This window comes from Sphaeramia orbicularis, chromosome 9, assembly GCF_902148855.1.
Source record: "Sphaeramia orbicularis chromosome 9, fSphaOr1.1, whole genome shotgun sequence".
Taxonomy (NCBI): Eukaryota; Metazoa; Chordata; class Actinopteri; order Kurtiformes; family Apogonidae; genus Sphaeramia; species Sphaeramia orbicularis.
In genome coordinates this window covers 34817529-34838255 of record NC_043965.1, presented here as the reverse complement: position 1 = coordinate 34838255, position 20727 = coordinate 34817529, and the positions used below count along the sequence as shown (strand labels likewise).

The following is a 20727-nucleotide window of genomic DNA, read 5'->3' as shown; positions in this document are numbered from 1 at the left end:
TAAAAATAGTGTTTTATTATTTTATATATCACTGTACATATAAAATATTTATAAAAAATAAAAACTGTATATATCAAAATAAGTCGATAGAAATAAATAAGTATTGAAAAGAGGAGGTCAGATGATAAGATCCAGGTGTCTTTCGGGGTGGGCTCTGTTGCCCTGTCACATGGTATTTGGACCTCAGGGGGTGTGACAGTCACACTGTGCCGTGACCTTATAGGAGCCACCTGTTGCAAATGCCACATTACCATGTCTGGCAGCAGGAACAAAAGGTTGCCAGGAGTGGATCATGGGTAGGCCTCATCCAATGAGCATCCTCTCTTTGCCTGGCAAACGGTGGCAGTTCATGTTTCCCTGATGGCATAGACTCACAGCTGATCCTCTGGCTGAGAAGTACAGCACCGCCACAGCCAGTCCAAAAAGCACAGCCAGACCTGATTTCTAATATTGCCCTATTTGCAGACTAATCTGCATGAATAAATCCTGTTTGTTTCCCTGAGCTGCTGGTTCTGCTGGTGACCCAGATGTTAAAGCCCCCTTTTGGACTCTAAATGTAGGGTCTCTTCAAACCAAAATGAATCCAGACATCACCTCTCAGTTTAAATCAGGATTTTTATTGGCAGTCAGTGTTTGGCATGAAACAAATACACACAGGCTACAACAATGAGGAGTTTGACATCAACACACAGAACATAAACTACAAACCAAGGGTTCAGTGCTTTCCCCCGTTCAGCATTTCACATGAAAATTTGCTGTGATTCTAACAGTATTGCCAGATGAAATTACATTTCCAGAGCATTTTTCTGTGTAATCACATCAGCCACATCCCCTTTTGGTTTAAAACTGAATCCGCTTATAGCAGGAGGTCACTGTGCTCAGTTTTATAGTCATTAGAGTCATTATTATAATTACTGAGACGGACAAAAGACAAAACACCAAAACAATAACACAAATAATTACACCAGTAATCAGACACAACACTTAGAAACACAGAGAGAACACACACTTAAACATTTATTATATATTGGGTGATGCAGGATTGTTTTCCTTCTAACATTCATAAACTGTTTGGTCATCTTTAAACCATAGAGAGGTATGCATCCATTTCAGCATCGAATATATTATTGTCAAAAACAACATATACAGAGTAGATATTATGGAAAATAAAATATAAAAAGAACAGTGTCTTAAAGTGCATTGCAGTGTTTCGGTCAGTCTAACTTAATTGTTATGTGCTACTAAAGGATATGACCACTCATAGTCAGTGAGACTATAACCAAGAGATAACAGTCATGGCTGTGTCTCGTAACAAACACAGGACCACCGAAGTACAGCATCAATAAATGTAAATGGAGAGATAAACGGCAGTAGGAAGAGCTCAACTGTGAATCAGTTTGGGCACTGCTCAGACTAATATTAACGGCTGGCTGCAGTGGTATAAATGCACTGAAACACTGTGGTGATGACTACAATAGTTCAATAATTACAAAGAGGTGAATATCAGCATTTAGGCAAGTACAAAAACAACCAGTGACAGCTATCCATTGTTGAGTCCTACCTGTTGTCTTCTAAGATTGCTTTGTTCACCAAAAGTGCACAAAAATAGCCTGTGGAAACACAACAGAGCCATGTTTTGTGTCCTCATTTACATCTACACAAGGGCTGCGTGGGTATTCACAAGTGGACATTTGGAAAGGGGGGGAAAACGCAAAAAGTCTTGACCTAGCAGTTTTGCCGGCATCACGTGATGGGTCGTCGGCTGTATAGTCTGTTGAACTTGTGTCATAGCTTTTGTTGAGAGATTAACAGAGAACACACAATGTGGAGCTAGGCCCTGCCTGCCAGAGATAGTCTCAGTCCTGGTAGAGAACCCACAGGGACCCACTGTTTCCAAACTAACTCTAGTTCCACTTGAGCTACCGCCGGGATGCTGCTCCTTCAGCCAACCAACTGACCTAAATCTCCTTGGGACTGGCTCCTCAGCTGCCACTATCAGAGAGAGAGAGATAGAGATAGAGAGACAGGGGGAAAGAGAGGGAGAGAGAAAGAGAGAGGGAGAGAAAGAGAGAGACAGAGAGACAGAGAGAGAGAGCACCGGTTCATTAACTCCTCCAGCCCCCCCTCCAATGAAACCGCACCTTATTCCCAAGAGCACCATCCACCAACACAGTAAGTCCGCCATCGTGACTGTCACTTCACTGTCATCTTGTGTGGGTTAACTCAGAGATGGTTAGGAATAGCTTGGTAGCCGTGTCGGGGCGAGAATTTCACAATGTGGGCACTTGTCTCCCTCGTGCCTCAAAGGGTGACTGGGCTCGTGGTGTGAGGGCGAGAGGGCAAAGGAAGTAACGGAGTGCTGTGGGACAACATTTCAACCACAGTCGAAAGAGCCTCAGAGAAAAATACCCCATCACCTCTCACAATAGTGAAGGGTGAAGTCTTTGGAGAGCTGCTTCTCCCCTAAACCCCACGGCTCCAGCTCGAATTTGTTCCCCATGTCATCCTCCTCATCCTCCGCCTCCTCCTCCTCCTCTTCCTCCTCGTAATGGCTGGGCTCCTCGATAGACGTCTCCAGGTGGTAGCAGTAGGGTTGGCCTTCTGTGTACTCGTAGATTGTGGGCAGGCTGCTCTTCAGGCTACAGCGCCGACGCAAGGCAACTAGCAGCGGCTGAGGCATGGTGAAAATATCCACATTGTTACCTAGGTCTATCCAGGCCAAGCTGGAGAACTTCTTGGGATCCTTCAGCATCTCTGTGAGGTCTTTGAGTATAGCTAGCGTGAGGCGGTTGCCGTTGAGAGCCAGGGTGCTGAGCTTGGGCAGTGAGGCGAGAAGAGGCAGAAGAAGCCTCAGGTTCTCGTCTTGGAGTTCAGTGAAACTGATGTCCACAGCCATCACACTGTCTCTGTTGTTTTGGAGGTAGAAGGCGACTTGACGAACATCACGAGTAGATAAAGGGATACCGGACAAGTCGACTGTTTCGCTGGACAGCTTTTTCTGTAAGGTAGTCTTGAGACTGAAAAATAAAGAGAAAGATAGAGTTTAGTCTCTATAGCTCTGTAAAAAGACACAACATAGCTTAGGTTTGAGCTCCGAGGTGAAAGGTTCTTTGAGAGGTTCCTCTGTGTTTGACTTGGGAACGTTGTCCTAGTTTGATGTTATGTTTCCTGTGTTGTATAAAAGAGGGGGTGACGGGGCTGGCCCGGAGCGGAAGGCTGACATAAAAACTCCAGCACGGGGATTTACTAGTGTAAACAGAAGAGCCAAAACATCCGAATGAGCCAGCAGCTTGAGCTTAAAGCCTGGACAGCCAGGAGTAGAGGACTCCTTGTAGCAGAACACAACAACTTCAAAAATAAAGTATGATGTGCTCTAAGAAAAAAAAAAGGTGAAACTCTAAAACACTTGGCTGCTTTATTTTTAGACACAAAAGGAGAGAATCTGTCTGACATGCTGCAGTACTTCAGGCTTCCATCAACTCATGATGTTGGTTCAATCAAAGGGCATGTGTGGGTAATTTTTTTCTGCTTGCTTATGAATTGGTCAGATTCCCTAAAACTTAATTTTTGGGGAAAAATTGTAACAGAATGTGAGATTCAGTTTTGGATCAGATCAACAAAATAATGGTAAAATGTGTTTTGTTTCAACAAGTCTGAGTTTGCTTCCTAATTTCATTCTATGACTGAAATACTCCAGTGCTTCAGGTCTCCATAATCTGGTCCATCTTAGTTCAGTCATGGATGTCACATGCTCTGTCTTGTTTTTCCTACCGACTTAATGAGTGATCTCAAAAGTTTGTCAGTAAAGGAACAAGTAAATTAGTCTTGGCTCAAATCATAATCGAAGTGTTGATGCAGGCAAGGTTTTAAATATTTTCCAATATAGTTTTGTGTGTATTTTATTTAATATTTTGTTTTATCCTTAACATTTTTACATGAATGATAAAAGTAACGGAAGGTGTTAATGAGAAGGAGTTTAAGGAAATCAACTTAAGCATGGGTTGGCTTTCTTATTCTAGTTTTCTGTACAGTACTGCATTAAACTTGTGATGGCAAGTTTACATATATTCTATATTACATATAAATTTGGTTGAACTCTGTATTATATGAGACTGGGTTTTATTCCTGTTAGATAAATGATTGCTTTGCATTCTGTGTTTGGTCTAGGACATAGGGACATCTGTGTTGGAAACAGCTTTCTCACAGGAGTTTCTCACAGAAGTTATCTCTTCCAGACATTCCATTCTAGCACAGGAGATATCATTGTGACACAGAGAGAGAGAGAGCATGATTTTTTTTTTATTAGTTTTCATATAAGAGACAATGACGCCTGTAATTTCTTGTACACTCATGCAGACAGCCTCTGTACAATCGTACCTCGGAGCTCCAATTAAAATTATACGGAAAAGACACTGATCGTATGAATTGACCATTTCTTATTTTGAGGACGAATGAGTAGAGTATTATTTTTTCCATAACAAACTGAAGTGGTTTACAGCGTATGTCAGTCTTTAATATATCCATACTGCTTTGGTTACAGTTTTATTAAATATATTATGTAATCTAAGCAGTATTTGAGGCAGACTCTGAACATAACGTGATAATCTGACACTTTATTAAAGCTTGAAGGTTTAGTTTTTCATAATGGTAGAGAATGTTTGGGCTCTGTTTACACTCCTTTGACCTTTTTGTTTATAGTCAGTGTGACGCACAGATGCCCCTTTTCCCCTCCAGGATGTGGTGTGTTTAACTTCAGCTGTTACTGAAGTGGCCTGTAACGCTGATTCAGTGTCAGAGTGAATTATAACATCCTCAGGCATTAAGTGACTTACTATGACATCCACTGCAGTACCTGTCACTTGTGATGCTTTAAAGTGTTTTAGGGTTGCGTTGAAAATAGAGTTCTTTTCATCATATGCCCTGAGCAGCATTTACTGGCACATTTTTAAAAGCATGTGATGGTCTGATGCATTCCAGTGTTTATTTTAATTGTGAAACATAAAAACAAAGCGTTAAACCCACTCATTATTTCAGAATAAGTCAGGATTTCATCAGCTGCTGAGAACATTTGTCTCTACTGTGTATCTTTATCAGACTCTCTTGAGCCGTTGTCCTTAGGTTTTTCAATTGACCTCACAGCCTTTTGTACGAAAGAAACCTCATTTTCACCGGTTCCACAAAAGTCCTAATAGCCGCGGCTCGGCAAGGCTGCCATGAAGGTGCGAATGGATTCTGATCATACTACTCCCTCTTCTTTCTGTTACATCCATTCTTTTGTGCTTGGAAAGAATGAAAGATGTGCGAGGCATCCATTCCTAAAGATTAATAAAACTCTGGGAAAACAAAGATGTCACTGATAGCTTCTAGCAGACAGCTTGTTGTGGTCTTCGTACCAGGACGGAGCCAAAAATATTATCATGATGTTCATATCAGTCAAAATTGATTAAAATCACTGAGTGAAAGTTGAGGAAACCAGACAGATATTTTTTTGGATATAAATCATTTATAAAAAACAAGACAAAAATGATATCAAATATGAAACAAGATGAAATTTATGTAAAAGACATTCATTTGTGATCTTAAATTCCACTGGTGTACAATTATTTAGAAATTATCTGCCTCAGAGATTAAATATGCTGAATGTTCCATACTTAGATGAATGGGAAAACAAATGTAAAAGTGCTGGTTAGCTGATGATTTCAATGTATATGATAAACTTTTATTACACATATATATTGGGTTATGTGCATTTATACAATAGATTTACAAATCTGCCATTAGAAACAACCTGAAAAATGAATTTATTTTAAAGTGCAAACAGTGTTTGAAGTAGATCTGGTAGCTCTGAGACTAATATTCCTTTTTAGCAAAACCCATTCTCTCATTAATTCTCAGAGTTTCACATTTTGACACAAGATTATATTTTGTAAACTACAGCCAACCAGCATTTTTGACTTCATTTTTCTGTAACAGTGACTCAAAGTTGGTCAAGTTCCACTACCTTTGTTCTGGGGATATTTTACTTATTCACATATTTAGAAAAGTTGAAGACAAGGAAAAAGTCAGGGATTTGTGTTTTTCAATTACTTGCAAATGATGAAAATAACATAACAGATTCGAGGCTAAAATGACATAAAAAGTGAAATGAATATGGTGTTTAAGTTGTAACAAAGTGAAGATGAATTAAAAAAAAACTTATTTGTGCTTTTAAATTATTTGCAAACAATGTTACAAGATGAAAACGACATAAAAAACACAACAAAAATTACATAAAAGATGAAACGAGATGAATACCATGTAGAAGATGTCTGTGGTTTTAAGTTACTTGTGAAGGACAATGCAAAATGAAAACAAATGAAACAACAAAACAAGATGAAAATGCAGATTTCATTTGTGGTCTTAATTTATTCAGAGAAGATAATATGTAGATGTAGACAATGTAAAAGACCATTATTTTTAGGTTTAAATTAGTCATAACAGATGTTATAATATGAAAATAATGTAAAAAAAAAAAAAAAAAACACATGATGAAAGTGATGCAACAGGCAGATGATAACAATGTAAAAACTAAACTGACTTTAAAAGAGATTAATTTTGGTATATATGAACTAGACGTTACAAGACGAAACAACTTCACGGATGACAGAAAACGAAAATTTTGCAAAAGATGCAACAAGCTGAAAATGATGTATAAGACATTCATCAACATTATTATGAGATGAAGCCGATGCAAGACTGACACTTGTGGCTTTAACCCTTTCATGCATACTGGTCACTATAGTGGACAGCTATTCTACAGCTGTTTCCTTGTATATTCATGGATTTTGTTGTTCTTTTTGTTTTTTTGTTTTTTTTTTTTTACACATATCTTTATTAAAGTTTTAAGACACTACATATCTTTTCTGACATGAATTGGTAACATTATGTAGATCTCTCCTGAGCATAAACCCCCAGAATCACAAGCCCTCCCCATAGTTTTCACACAATTTATCAGTAAATACATGTTTCTGTGCGTCAAAAATTAAACATGTAGTGTCCAGCTGAGTGGTCCTTTCATCAACTTCATGAAAAATAGGTTCATAAGAATTTTTTTTTTTCATTATTATTTTTTTATGCATTTTTAAAATTTTTAAAATTATTTTTATTTTATTTTATTTTTTTATTTATTTAATTTTCAGAAGAAAATTTCCAATCGCATTGGTTTTCTCATGCCTAAAGAGGAATAAAAACACTCAGGCAAAGATTTTGATTTAGGTTCTCATAATTCGTGCATGAAAGGGTTAAATTATTCGTTTAAAAAAAAAAAAAACATTACATGATGAAAATTATGTAACAGAAACAACAAAATGGTAGTGGTATCAATGGGAAAGCAAGATAATAATGATGTAGAAGTTGTAACAAGGTGAAAATTACATAATGTTTTTTTGTTTTGGTTTTTTGTTTTACTTTTATTATATTTAGGATGTGCTTTTCTTGAAGATGTTTTGAAAAAAACTTCATACATACATTCATTCATTCATTCATTCATACAGTGTTACAACCTACAAATCAATTATAGTGACAGTAGCCTAATATGTTTTCAGTGACTCTGGAATATGTATGAAGTGAGTATAACTATAGTAAAATTACATAAAAGCACAATACGTTGAAAAATGGTGCAGTGTTTTTTTTTTTTTTTTTTTAATAAAGTGAACAAAATTAACTCTAGTGACAATAATGTACATTATAATAACAATCATAGCCACTCTTCTCCATGGAAAATAAACATTATTATATTCTAATATATTATATATGACTATATTGCAATTATTATCATTATTGTTTCATCCTTGAATCACATCACTGTCAACTAGGACTGAAACTACGTATGTTCATTGTCAACTAATATTGTTGAACATTATCTAGATTAACCCATAAAGACCCAAACATCCATCACCGATCAAAAGCATCTACTGATCTAAACTGTTTAATATCAGTTGATCCACTAATTCAATCAGTACATGTAAATAATTGGTGTAGTCAGTTTGTCATCTTTTCATGGTCATCAGATATATTTGGACGTTCAGAGGCTCCGTAGTGAACATGGATACACTGTTATCTTCTACAACATTGATTCACCAGTAAAACCTATGGAGTTGGATCAATGACAGTGGATGGAAATGCTTGCTTTATGTTCAATTAATAATCTGTTTTACTGAAAAAAATCACTTTTTCTGCACTTTTCTCTGTTTCTAATCTATTAACCCTTAACTTTAATCTGAGTTTTTATGAGCATATTCATGACCACTAAATTAAATATAGGAAAATACCAGATTTATACTGAAAATGCAAAATACAGAAGATAATATTATAATAAATGGTAATAATTCACTTAAGAAAGGTTAGATATTGAGAAAATTTCATTTGGGAACTGACACAAAAGTAACACTGGATCTTTATGGGTTAATTGATCAGTTATTTGGTTTATATCATCTTCTCAAAGGTGAAAAAAGCAAAAGACAACATCCTTAAATGTACACACGCCAAAGATATTCAATTTAATGTCAAAGGGAGTTCAAATGTATATTAAATGTTAAATTCAAGAAGATGTAAATGAGAGGATTTTTACTTCTTTTCTTACAAACTGCTCAAACTGATTAGAAAATTGCTACAGACCTTTTTCATAGTGACAATTGATTAATCTTATAACTAATTTCACCAAAGTTCGGGTCTAAAGATAAAAGTAGTTTATAAAATTAATAGAGATTTAGAAATGAAATACAATCAGTACAAGTGTTATAGAGTTTGACATGTTTGTCTATGAATGAACCTATATTCAATATATTAGGTTTCTAAACGAACAGACTGAGCATAAAGTCTTTTTACAGTCGAATTTACAAACAAATGGCATAACCAGTGCATTAATAGTGGATTCTCACTGAACTAAAGTCAAGTAATCTATTACACAACCATTATATCCATTACCTAATTAAGCAATCAATTATATTCATGTTTTATAATGAATGTCTATTAAACATTCCCATTTACACACAGCAGAGACAAACTGTTGTTCTTGACTTGTGTGTTGCTCATCAGTCCCGTTGTGTCACTGAATTAATCTAACAAGGCTGTGTTAAGTAAATGTCTGTTGTAAATCAAATCCCTCCTATGATTTATAAACATTCACACTGTATCTAAACGACTCCCTGATACAAAACAGAGCAGAGGTAAAATACAAAATAAATTCATACTTTCAAAACAAAGCTGCCATAAAAATCTCATTTAATTTCAGTGTTAAATAAGCATTGTCCCTGGGTTGATTTTTATGCTTAACCCTCCCCAGGGCTATTATTGCACTGTTTGCACCATTTTGTTTTCTGCAGAGTCATTTACGTTGAAGCTGTGCTCTATTATTCAGCTCGAGACATGTGAGATGAGCGATCTAATCAGATTTGCTCCGTGAGGTTTCCCTTCTTTTAAAAAAAAAAGTTCTCCACCTATTTCTGCTGTTTCGTAAGTCTTCACAGAGGACTTGTGCAAATTCTAATCTGGAAATGCACACACAGACGCACACAGACACACACCACTGCATTGTCCTTCATGGTGCAGGGAATCCAGCCTCACAGATCAGGCTCACATCAGTGAAGACAGCTCCTGCACACAAATCTCCTTTTGCCTTTCACTCTCATTTTTGTTAAAAAACAAACTTGACAAGCTGATGACATGTTGTAACATGATACAACGGATTGAATTTAGTGAAATGGGACAGATGAATAAAAGACAAATCCACAACTGTACAAATCCAAATGTATCTCTGAATCAGTGTAATTATGTGATTAATCAAATTAGGTTTCTGAAAATGGAGAAAAAGAGCCTAAAAAATAGAGATTATTGCATCCTCTGGAGATTTTTTTGCTCAACAAAAAACTGAAATCTGTTTGCTTGTTTGCTACCACATACAATAACAGACACTTGAATCAGTTTGAACAATTATTTTGCACAGATGTGAAATTTTACAAACTATCAGTACTGGTAGAATTTGGCTTCAATAAAGGTCAATCATTTCACTAGAATTAAAATAATACCTAAAAAAAAAAAAAAAAAGAAGAGAAGAGAAGAGAAACAGATTTTTATACTCTGCAAAAGTCTTCTGCCACCTCTTTCTCATTCTCTTTAATTCAGATACAACAAGAAAATACAGGGAATATGTGCACAGGCTTAAAAGACACAGAAAAACTGAACTACATGGGTTGTAAAGGTTAAAGTTAGTATTTAGTATGACCCCTGACCCCATGACAAGAAAAAGCACAAACAATTACAAACATCTGACATGTTGAATGAAACCTCGCATCAAACATAGGGAAATTAATGCAATAAATTTATTTATTAATTTATTTAACCAGGTAAGTTAGTTGAGAGCTGATTCTCATTTACAATGACGACATGGCCAAGAGGCAGCATAAATCTTATTTTGTCTGTAAAAAAGGGTTAAAGACATGTTAAGTGCAAAGGGAGGTCACACTAAGTACAAACAGTTTAGTTTCCATACAGAAGCTGTTTTTTCCTGAAACTGTTTCCTGCTGTACATACTTCCCATATATCCAGACTGTATCTTAAAACAGAGACTGTGAAATGCATACGTGTGATCATTATAACTTTACTAAACCAACAAACCTAATGTTGACGGAGGACTTTTGCACAGTACTGTACATTACAGCTGATTGTCATTGTTTCTATTTTTTAATAAATAATGCACAGACTCCTCAGAAGTGCTGTTTTTCTATACATATGTGGTATATAATTTTAGTAAAAAAAAAAAAAAAAGAATATATAGATACATAAATGTATATTGTAGAGACGTAGACAGAAAACATCTATTAAAATTATCCATAACACTAAAAGTAATCAAGATTCTTTTTTTTTTTTTTTTCATCATTTAGCCATAAATGCATTAAAAACACCAACACTTGACTGCACACTGAAGGCATCAAAAGGTAGTTGTGGTTCTTCTGTGCTGCTTGAGGTGCTCAGGTGCCAAAAGACAGATGTAATTTTGTGTCCAAATAAGGCTGATGCAATAAAAAGACACTGGTGTGAAAAGGGTACAAGGTCACCAAAACGATGGCAATTTTTGTACCAGCATGAAATCACCAGGTTGGAGCGCCTAGGCAGCATTTCTGGGTCACTGCTTTCATCAAGCCTGTCGTCAAGCTCTTTCATTAATGTGAAAAGAGGAAACATTTCCAGCAAAAATAAATAAACTAGTTAGATAGATTAACAGGATTAGTGAGTTTCAGACATTAATTCAGTGTGGCATTTCAGTCAGAAATGTGCGTACAGTATTTAGTGCGCCCAGTGTGCAATGCTAAAGCTGGATAATGAAGGGCTGAACAATCCAGTGGCATTAGAGGGACTGAGCAGTTTCTGATTCCTCTGAACACAGAGAAACCTCAGAGGTGAGACTTTAAACAGATGGGAACAGTTTGCTTCAAGCTGCACATAAATGGAGGTTAACAGGAAGTACAATCCACCTAAAAATTATATTTAAGACATGCCTTTATTGCATCTGCAAATCAACAGGGCTGTCATGTTGATGTGTGGGGCTGCTTAATAGAAAGCTGACTGTGTAGAGGAGGATCTATTTATGTGGTAAATTCAGTTATACCATAGTTAGTTTAATACATGTTTTAAACAAGGAAAAGCAGTGCCATACATTTCCTTTTCGTAGTACATGTCCTTTCCTATTACTAGTCCGTGGCAGCCTGAACCTGTCTTGTCGGTTTCTGACTACGACAGGTATTAGTTCATGAACACAGCACCAGCTGAAGCCGTCAGAGCTCGCCGCATCCGCAGTATTAATATTCCATTTTAGGGTGGACTTTTGTTTTAATGATTCATGTTGCTCCTGCTGTCTCAGCCAGTGTCATGCCATCTCTCTCTGCAGGTTTATGAAGCATAGAACATGACTAAGTAAAAAAAGCTCCTCTAGCTAGGAAATTTAGCAATAGCATGTATCTGCACATTTTCAGAGCTGCTGTCAGTGTCGGTTAAATCTGGTGTCTTTCCTCTTCTAGACTAATTTAAATGTCCACGAACACAACAAAAGCCCTGCTTGTGAGTCAGTGTCTGATCCTGCCAGATCCCTGTGAATATGTCTTCGCTTTTCTCTGATTCTGTGTGTTGATACCTACGGCTGACTCATAATGAACCTGTCTCATCTCACTGTGCTTCATATTGTCTCCTTTTCAACTCTGAGATTATTTTCATATTCACAAAATGAATGCATTATTTGCAGCATCTAATCATGTGCAGCATAAGCAATTACATAAAAAAGAATTGTGATAGCCCGTTCCTTTTCACGAATAGGATAACGCACAAACACACAGGGACATAACTATTTGTATACAAAGCTAATTCTCTATTCAGCATTTTCACATCAATGGCAAATCATTCTGTAATCACGACAAGCACAATTACAATTTAACACAAGCCTCCCAGGCTTTCTTAAAAAAAGGAAAAGCAGATGGACAAATTTGCTGCTGCGCCACTTTTGAAGAGAGAAGGGCCAATGGCAAAGCACATTCAACGCACGAACCTGAGCACTTAAAAGAGAGATGACTGACAGCTGTGGTTACCATGGCGTCCCTGTCAGGTCAGCCTGTGGCCAGCTCTGTCCTAGTTCAATGTCAGCTACAAAGATGGAAATCTCTACAGCTCTACATGGAGCCGAGCCCTGTTCTGTGTTGTGCGGGGCTGCAGATTTATTACAGACTGGATGTCTGGACAGGAGGGCTTACCAGGCCTGGGATTTCCGTCTGGACATGCTCTGCCGCAGCCACTTTGAGTGCGGGGTCAGGTGGTAGATCAGCTGTCTGCAAATCTTATCAGAAGACTTTATGGTGTCTGCATCCTGTAGAAGAGAATATTGAACAAAGTGATTAACAGTAATGGAGTAAGGAGTGCCGTCTGTGTGCAAAAGAAATAATTTTCTACTAAGGGTGGGCAGTCTGACGAGCTTAGATCATGGGTGATCACCCATTAAACAAATGAACCACAGTGCTGTGTAGGCAGCACAACATAAAGTAAATCTGCCATATGTCAAAACATTGTTCAATATTGTGGTGATATAAATATTGATATTGATATAAATATGAATATTGAAGAGTGACTGTTATTTACACAGGTCCTATATCTTTGTGTGTTAAGATAAACTGCAGGCAGTAGCTGATTTTGACGTAGAGTCTGTTTTTTACATACAGTCTCCTGAATCCAAAATATTTCCTATTAGCAGAAGGGTAGTGGATGAGGTGTGTCCTTATGGTGTGAAAACATGCTGTATGTAAATACAGTTATTTTCTCTTTAGCACTGTGTTATCATGCGTGTTCATATTGTCATGAGGACAAAAATACAGACTTTCATCACAAATTTTTATTCAAATTTGTAAAACCTGAGTGATAGCCTAATTATCACTTATCCATTAGTCGTTCCGTGCTTACGCACCTGAATCACTTCCTTCATGGTGAACAACTTTGAAGATGACTCCATCATAAACACAGTCCGCTTGTTTACATATCAAACCGAAACCTCACTCTGGCCTTTTTGGAAATTTTGTCATGAAGTGCATTGTGGGAATGGGAATTCCATGTAGCAGCAATCCCGTTGTCTCTTTGTGAGTGCTGAACCTAAGTATTGCCTTTACCTCCATCCACCGACAATACTAATTCTTTAAAACCACCCTGGTGTAGTGAGCTGGCTCGTTTTCTTATGTAAAAATGCAAGAAAATGGGTCGCCAAACTTGGGTCGCCATTCCCATAACAAAGACGCAGACTGTGTTTATGATGGAGTCATCTTCAAAGTTGTTCACCGTGAGCGAAGTGATTCAGGTGTGTAAGCACAGAAAGACTAATGGATTAATGATAATTAGATTATCACTGTGGTTTTACAAATTTGAAAAATAAATAAATAACTGCGGTGAAAGTCACATGCTGCTTTAAAGTTGTAATACCACTGAAGGCTGTAGGGTTTGGCTCCAAAAACCCCTTCTCCCTTAGACTTATAGAGGATTTTTCTCTGTAGATACTGTGGCAATATTTCTTTTTCCAGAGGTCGTTCTGGTCTCATTCGTTTTATTGGGGATCTAATAAGTGATCTAGCTGCCCATCTTTAATTTTTTCCTCTGTTAATAACATCTTAGACGCCTTCATATCTGCCCTGTCAGGCTTTGATTGACAGGTCTGGATGACAGTTCACTCACCTGTGAAATCAGACTTTTCCAACTTCAGTTTATTTAATCAAACTCAGTTTTTTCATGACAGACAGCTCAACTCTAGTTGTGGTAAATACATTCTGGACTCGGTAAAGTTTACTGCTTTACTGAGTCTGTAAGTTCTTATGCAAAAAGCCAACATGGTTTATGATAAAATTATTCTAAAAATTAACAAATGATTTGCTCCAAACTGGCAATTCTTAAACCAATGGGTGACATCACAGTTCCTCTGTTCTGTATAGTACCAATCAGCCAAAGTTTACAGCTGTAACAGAAATCAGTGCATAAAGACAGTCTTCAATCTGCAAAGTGAGAAAATGATTCTGACAGACCTGACATGATGGAATGTCATTTAATATGGGGCACAGTTAGAAGAATGTGGTTTACCTCATAAGTGACTAGGTTGGTTTTGTGTTTCTGCTAGCTAGTCAAAACCTATGTAAAAATGCACAGGTTTTAGTCAGCTTACAACAAAAAAGCCACCCAAACCTTCTAGAAACCTTGGGGAAACCTTGTTCTACTTTGGTTGTAGCCCATCAATATTTTATGAGGATAAAAAGAGAAAAATAGATCACGATTCACCCTCAAAAGATTGTCATGTACCAGATCAGTCATCCCTATTTCCCACTATTTCTTGTTGCAAGTCAGCTGCTCTTGCACACAGTAGAACTTTCTTGTATTTTTTTTTAAGTGTTAACCTGTAAACATGCATTCTATGAGCAGAAAAATGAGGTTGTTATTATTTTTGATGCCTTGAGCTACTCCTGAACAAAACACAATTTAGGTCCCTCACTGGAGCGAGAAAATCTAATCACATGCGGTGTGCATTGGAAGGGAAAACACAGGAAGTACACAGGAGCGCAGAGTTTCAACACAGCCTCTGGTAAACATGGTAATATGAGTTCATTAAGCATGTTATGGCTTCTGGTATGCGTCACCTATATCAGTGTAATTTAATAGCTACTGTTGGTGTGTAGTCCCAAGTTATGAATTCTTATATTGCACAAGAATCTCAGCCTTCTCCATATTTTCTATTGAAGTTCCCACCTCCCTTGATTCCTTGATGGCTGTCAGTTGTAATTTTGCAGATATTTATATGTTACTCCAGTTTTATGAGTTTTCAGATATGAAATATGAGCAACTGAACTGAACAAATTCAATAAATTGCACTGACCAAGATGGAGGAAAGTAAATTTAAATGCTCATTTTACAGGATTCGTACCAAAGAGCCCATCCTTTTTCTATCTCCTTAAAAGTAACCTGTGTCTGCAGAATTTCTTTCAACCATCAGTCTGTAGAAATGCAAGTCGATAACATCCTCAGATTGGATTTCCATTGATCCTGAGAAGTCCTTACGTAACAAAAGGAAACCATCAGGGGAGCGTTTTTAGGAGAATGCTTTCTTTTGCAGAATACCAACATCAAGTTTGATTTCTGTGGCTGCTCTGTGAGTGCTTGTGTTACAGGGAGTACAAACTGACCTTCTTAGGACACTGCATCTCTCGAGCCAGGCTAAGCAGCAGCTCGTGTGAGATCGGGTCTACTAGGTTGAGGAAAGCAGCATTTTTGTACAAGATGTCATTCAGCGAGGTGCCTTCCAAACCCAGATCCTGCAAAAATAAGAGGCATCATAATTAGCGGCAAATTCTGAAAACATTCAGCATAAATATAATTTACTCCCATGGTGAATTTTGACCTGGGAAAAATGCATTAGTGATGAAAACAGGTCCCTGCTGTGTCAAGGGCAATGTGACTCAAAATGGAAAGATAAAAGAGATGTTTGGCTTTAAATATTCATTAAAGAAGACGGCAGCTTTTCATCTACAGTAGAGAAGTAAAATCTAGAGGGAGTCAAAAGGAACGCTGTGTTTTGGCATACATAATCACACCTCTATGGAACTGAGCCAGAGTGTGTATCACAACACGCAATAGCACATAATGTTTGCACAAACAAGCTGACTCCTAACAACAACTGATCTGATGTTGGGCCTTGACATTTGATGACAGTTATGGTCTTTTATCCCTCCACTTTATGTATATATACATATATACTGTTCAAAACTATCTTTGAAGGGTTTTTAACATTTATTACATAATATTTACATTATATTTTAGTGTATCTGTAAAGTCATCCAGCTATCTTTGTTCATTAATAGGTTTAAGAACGTGTGCAGCAAACACATTCAGAAGAGGTCAATACTAGGTCTGCATGACAGAAGGAAAAACTACAATGTATAGTAGCATTGTCGTAATAATTCACCACACTAACCTTTCAGTCACCCCTAAACTGACACAAATTAGAGTGATGGTTAGCTCTGTGTTTGTCTTATTGGCTGAATAGTGTGAACACGTGATCTGTGCATCCAGAACTGATAAGTCAAATGCTCACACGCTGAGTGTGACTGCATGACACGTGTAAATCAAATTAATCTTCTCATTTATTGTGTTTGAGGCAGCCTTTCATATCACAACAGCAATGAAAATATGTTTTATTGATCAGTCCCGGCAGCTTCTTTCATTGCAGGTTGACTATATATATAACAAATCCACCAGCACAATCTGCAGTAAAAGCAAATCAACACAAGTAAAAGGAAAAGATGACCTTTTGAGCGTGATGAGACAACCTACAGTCAGCGATGCAGCTGTGTGAACTGAACTGTACAGCGTGCCTTCATCAACACATCCATCCCTACGGTCTTAATGAGGCAAACTATAATGACAAGCACTTGTGCATCCTATACAACTTTAATGAGCAAAGCAAGCCGTTGAGACATGTACCTGCAGGATGCACTGTTTGACACACCTGCTCATACACCCCCAAATACATACATAATTCTTTTTTCCTCAAACACAATCACCATTGATTGTAATAGACAGTTGGAGTGGGAGGCTGGCAGCTCCACATTACTGGCTCCCCTTTTAACAAGGGCAACGGTAAACACAGTCTAAACCCATGATAGAGAGAAGCTGCTTCTGCCCTTCAGTATAAAAATATCTCTCTTGTTCAACTGTTACGCGCACACACAGTACATGAAGCCTTGACTACTTTCCATATCTGCAGCAAAGCTCAGATCTTTTCATATCTGGAGCAGACTTCTCTGTTTCACATCAATTAACTCTGCGACAAGTCCCTTTTAAATTCACAGAACATAATCTCTGAGACATCTGAATACTTGCAATGCTGCGAGTAAAGATAAAATAAGACTTATTTAATAAAAGTGGAGCTCATTTGGAGAAAGTGTGCCCATGTCCCCAGTGATGTGGCTGTCATGGAGCCCAGCCTGCCCAGTTTATCTCCTTTGCTTGATTAAGGAGGTTCCACTCTCTCCAGTGTCAAGGCTTCAGAGTAATTAACACTGGATTGGCCGACAGCTAAAAGACAAAGCAGGGCCTAAGGGCAGACAAACAAATGATATCACCAGGACTGCTTTCTCATTTCAAATACACAAATGCTACACCTGTATAGCACTACATATACCACAACAAGTGATGAGAGCGACTCAGAATTACTCACACAGTAACGTATTCTACAAGCATTGTGAATATTGCCATTGTAGTTAGTATTTTGTATGTATTTGGTAAAACAGCAGTATTTTAAATTGATGACAAAGCCTTTTTATAAGATATACCATATTAAAGATTTTCATCAGCAACAAGAGGGGGAAATTGTCCAATTTTTCAGGACCACATAGCTAAAAGTTACATTTTCATGTCACCACATACAGAAATGCAGTATATTCCCCCATATCAAGAGTGACGTTGCAATATACAGGCTATATTACCTGCAAATAGGGATAGACCAATTATTATATTATCAGTTGCAGTTATTGGTATTTTTTAAAAAGTCTTTCATAAATTAAAGGGATTTAAAAATGTGCTACTATGACTCTAATGCAGCTCTGTCTGTCGTCACCCCTCTGTGCTCTTGTGCAAATGATGGAACAAGAAAAGAACATTTATGCATCTACTAGCACTTATTATTTATAATCCCACCAGTCCAGAGTGAAAGTGGCAATAAATCCTGTTGAAACGTAATTGGATTTGTGTTAGAATACGTCTAAAATATGACAGAGAGATTTGCATGATATACTGCAAATGTACACCATTTCCAGATGACAGTTTTTTGACAGTCTTTTTTGATAATTAACAATCTGTATTGGTACTGATTCTGAAACAACAGTTTTATCCCTACTTGTGAAGCAGCTTATTATCATTAGACGCATACATCCTCTGATAATAAGATGGTATGAGCTATCCATGAAATAACAGAAGTGACTAAAGACATATATAGTAGTTTGCATATGTAGTTTGTACATATATGTACATACATGTTTTCTTTTCATATACATGCATAGGTATACATAGCCCACATATATGATCCAGAATGTGTTGTTATGACTACAGGAACACATAAGAACCAATTATGAAAGTGTCTAGAGATTTGTCTACATTTTCAATTCTATGCCCTTCCATTTCAAGCTCAGAATAACTAAATCTCTCTGATGTAGAATAATATTTTTTACTGTAGGAACATTGGACTCCAGGGCTCACAGTGTTTCTGCCGGAGCACAGGCCATTACAGAGAGAGAAATATTAGGAGTGCCAGAGGGATGGAGGGGGCAGGTCTCTCTCTAATGGCAGTGTTAGAACAGCCTAAGGAGAGGTGAGAGTCTGGCCTTACACCCGAGGAAACAAGGACAGATGTGGAAAAGATGCCGGAATGTGTATTCTGTAAGGAAAAACATAGACCCCATTTAAAAATAATTGATTTGGGAATACGACCGGGCACGTATGCAACTGCTGTAGGTCCATTTCCTCTTTTAGATAGTGGCTTATCTATTCAAATCAGATGTCAGCATAGTACACGTTCACCCACAGGGAGAGGACACTGTAGTGAGTCACATGCTGTCTAAACAATGTGTCACAGGTACACTGCTCTGCCTGTGGCCTACTTTCTACAAAAACAAACATTTCTGGAGGAAATGGTTCAAGCAGTAGAGTCTAGACCAGGCTATGTTACATAAAAACAAGTGTGAGTGTTTTTGGGTCAGAGGTCAGGCTTGGGGGGGAATAGGAAGAGGGAGGGGAGGGGGAGTGGAGAGTGTGTGTGTTTAGGGGGGGGGGGGGGGGGGGGTCATGCGTGCAGAGTAAGGTCTGCAGGAGATCAAGGCACCTGTGGCACTAAAGTTGGACACATAACCAGCTCATGCCTGCTGTCCATCTGTTGCTCTGGGATGTTTGGAGGCTGGATCTGCATCAGGCTTAAAGCAGCAGTGCACATGTAAACAGCTCTGACTTTCAAGTGCTCAGGCCAGGCTTTGTGCAGTTTCTCCTTACCTTCCTCAGTAATTTGAGCACGTCGGTTGCCTGTTCTATCCTGCGGTCACGGAGCAGCTTCTGGATTTCTTTGATCCACGCCACTCTCCGCATGTACGGGCTGTGGTTGGTCCTCCGCAGCATCCCAGGCAGTTTGTCTGATTTGAGCATCAGTGCAAACAGAAAGTCCCCTCCGCCCCGACTGCCCCTGTCGCTCTCTCCTGTGCTATCCAGAAGCTTGCGTCGCTTTTTGGAGAAATTCTCATTGTCCAAGCTGCTCTGCCTGCTCAGTCTGGAACCCATGTTATTATTATTATTATTATTATTATTATTTAAGAGGTGCAGGCGCTTGTTCTGTTTTGCGGCTCAGATAATATTACCAAAAGGACAAACCCATGATCAGCCTCAGTTTGGTACCAGCAGATGCTCCTCAGTGGAGAGTGGAAAAACAGCGCCGTGATGTCTGGCGCCGTGTTGTTGTCTGCAGACTAAGCATCCAGTGCGGAATCCCACAAAAATCCTCACCCTCGACAATTTCTCATCATTCTCTCATGTGCATGTCACTCGTTGCTATTTTGATTCCTTCCACCGCGGGCTACGTGCGCCTGGCTCGGATGATGAGGATGCTCCGGCTGCTTCATCCTCCGGCCGTCTCTGCTTTACGCTGCTGTTTAGATTTGTGCAACGTGGAGCGTCCGACCAATCCCAGCATCTGGTTCTCACTGCGCGTCTCTCCTCCCAGGCTTGAAATTCCCTTCTGTGTAGCTACAAGAGGGGGGAAAAAAAAAAAAAAAAATCAGAGAATTAAAGATGCCAGCGCTTCAGCTTTGCAGCCAAATCACAATCTCATAAATCACATAAATTAAATGTCCTGTAATGTAAAACGCACTTGTTTGAGTTTCAGTGCGTGTTTGCATGCGTGGACTGTTATCCTTGCCAGAGGAACTGTCCTGTATTTTCACTCATTTGGCCAAATCCGTGCAGTGCTATTGGCCTTGTGCAGATATGATCTTTTTCCTTTGGGCAAACCCGTTGTCACTCAACAGTCACATGAACTGTCAACTCATGTATCTGTCTGTCAAAACTGCACTAAATCACTGTCATTCTCTGAAGAACATCCATGTCCCAGTGTGCCTCTCTGTCACATGGATCAGTGTCTTGGTC

General features: G+C 38.3%; 1 protein-coding gene across 2 annotated transcripts; it reads right to left on the bottom strand.

The window, feature by feature from the left end:
• Positions 1-597: 597 nt before the first annotated feature.
• On the bottom strand, positions 598-20612 carry lrrc75ba (leucine rich repeat containing 75Ba). Of its 2 annotated transcripts, XM_030144087.1 has the most exons (5): positions 20453-20612; positions 19585-20328; positions 15729-15857; positions 12777-12889; positions 598-3017 (listed from the first exon to the last, which is right to left on the bottom strand). In XM_030144087.1, exons 2-5 carry the CDS (start codon positions 19864-19866, stop codon positions 2414-2416), a joined length of 1128 nt encoding a protein of 375 aa, XP_029999947.1. In that variant the 5' UTR covers positions 19867-20328; positions 20453-20612; the 3' UTR covers positions 598-2413. The 2 variants fall into 2 exon arrangements, with proteins under 2 accessions (XP_029999947.1, XP_029999946.1); XM_030144086.1 differs by having other exon boundaries at positions 19585-20612.
• Positions 20613-20727: the final 115 nt, after the last annotated feature.

Coding starts and splice junctions, on each gene's coding strand:
- lrrc75ba (XM_030144086.1), bottom strand. CDS start 19,866: ATGGGTTCCAGACTGAGCAGGCAGAGCAGCTTGGACAATGAGAATTTC. Junction 15,858..19,584: donor TGCTCAAATTACTGAGGAAG/GTAAGGAGAAAC, acceptor TTATTTTTGCAG/GATCTGGGTTTGGAAGGCAC. Junction 3,018..12,776: donor AGACGGAAATCCCAGGCCTG/GTAAGCCCTCCT, acceptor TTTATTTTTCAG/TCTCAAGACTACCTTACAGA.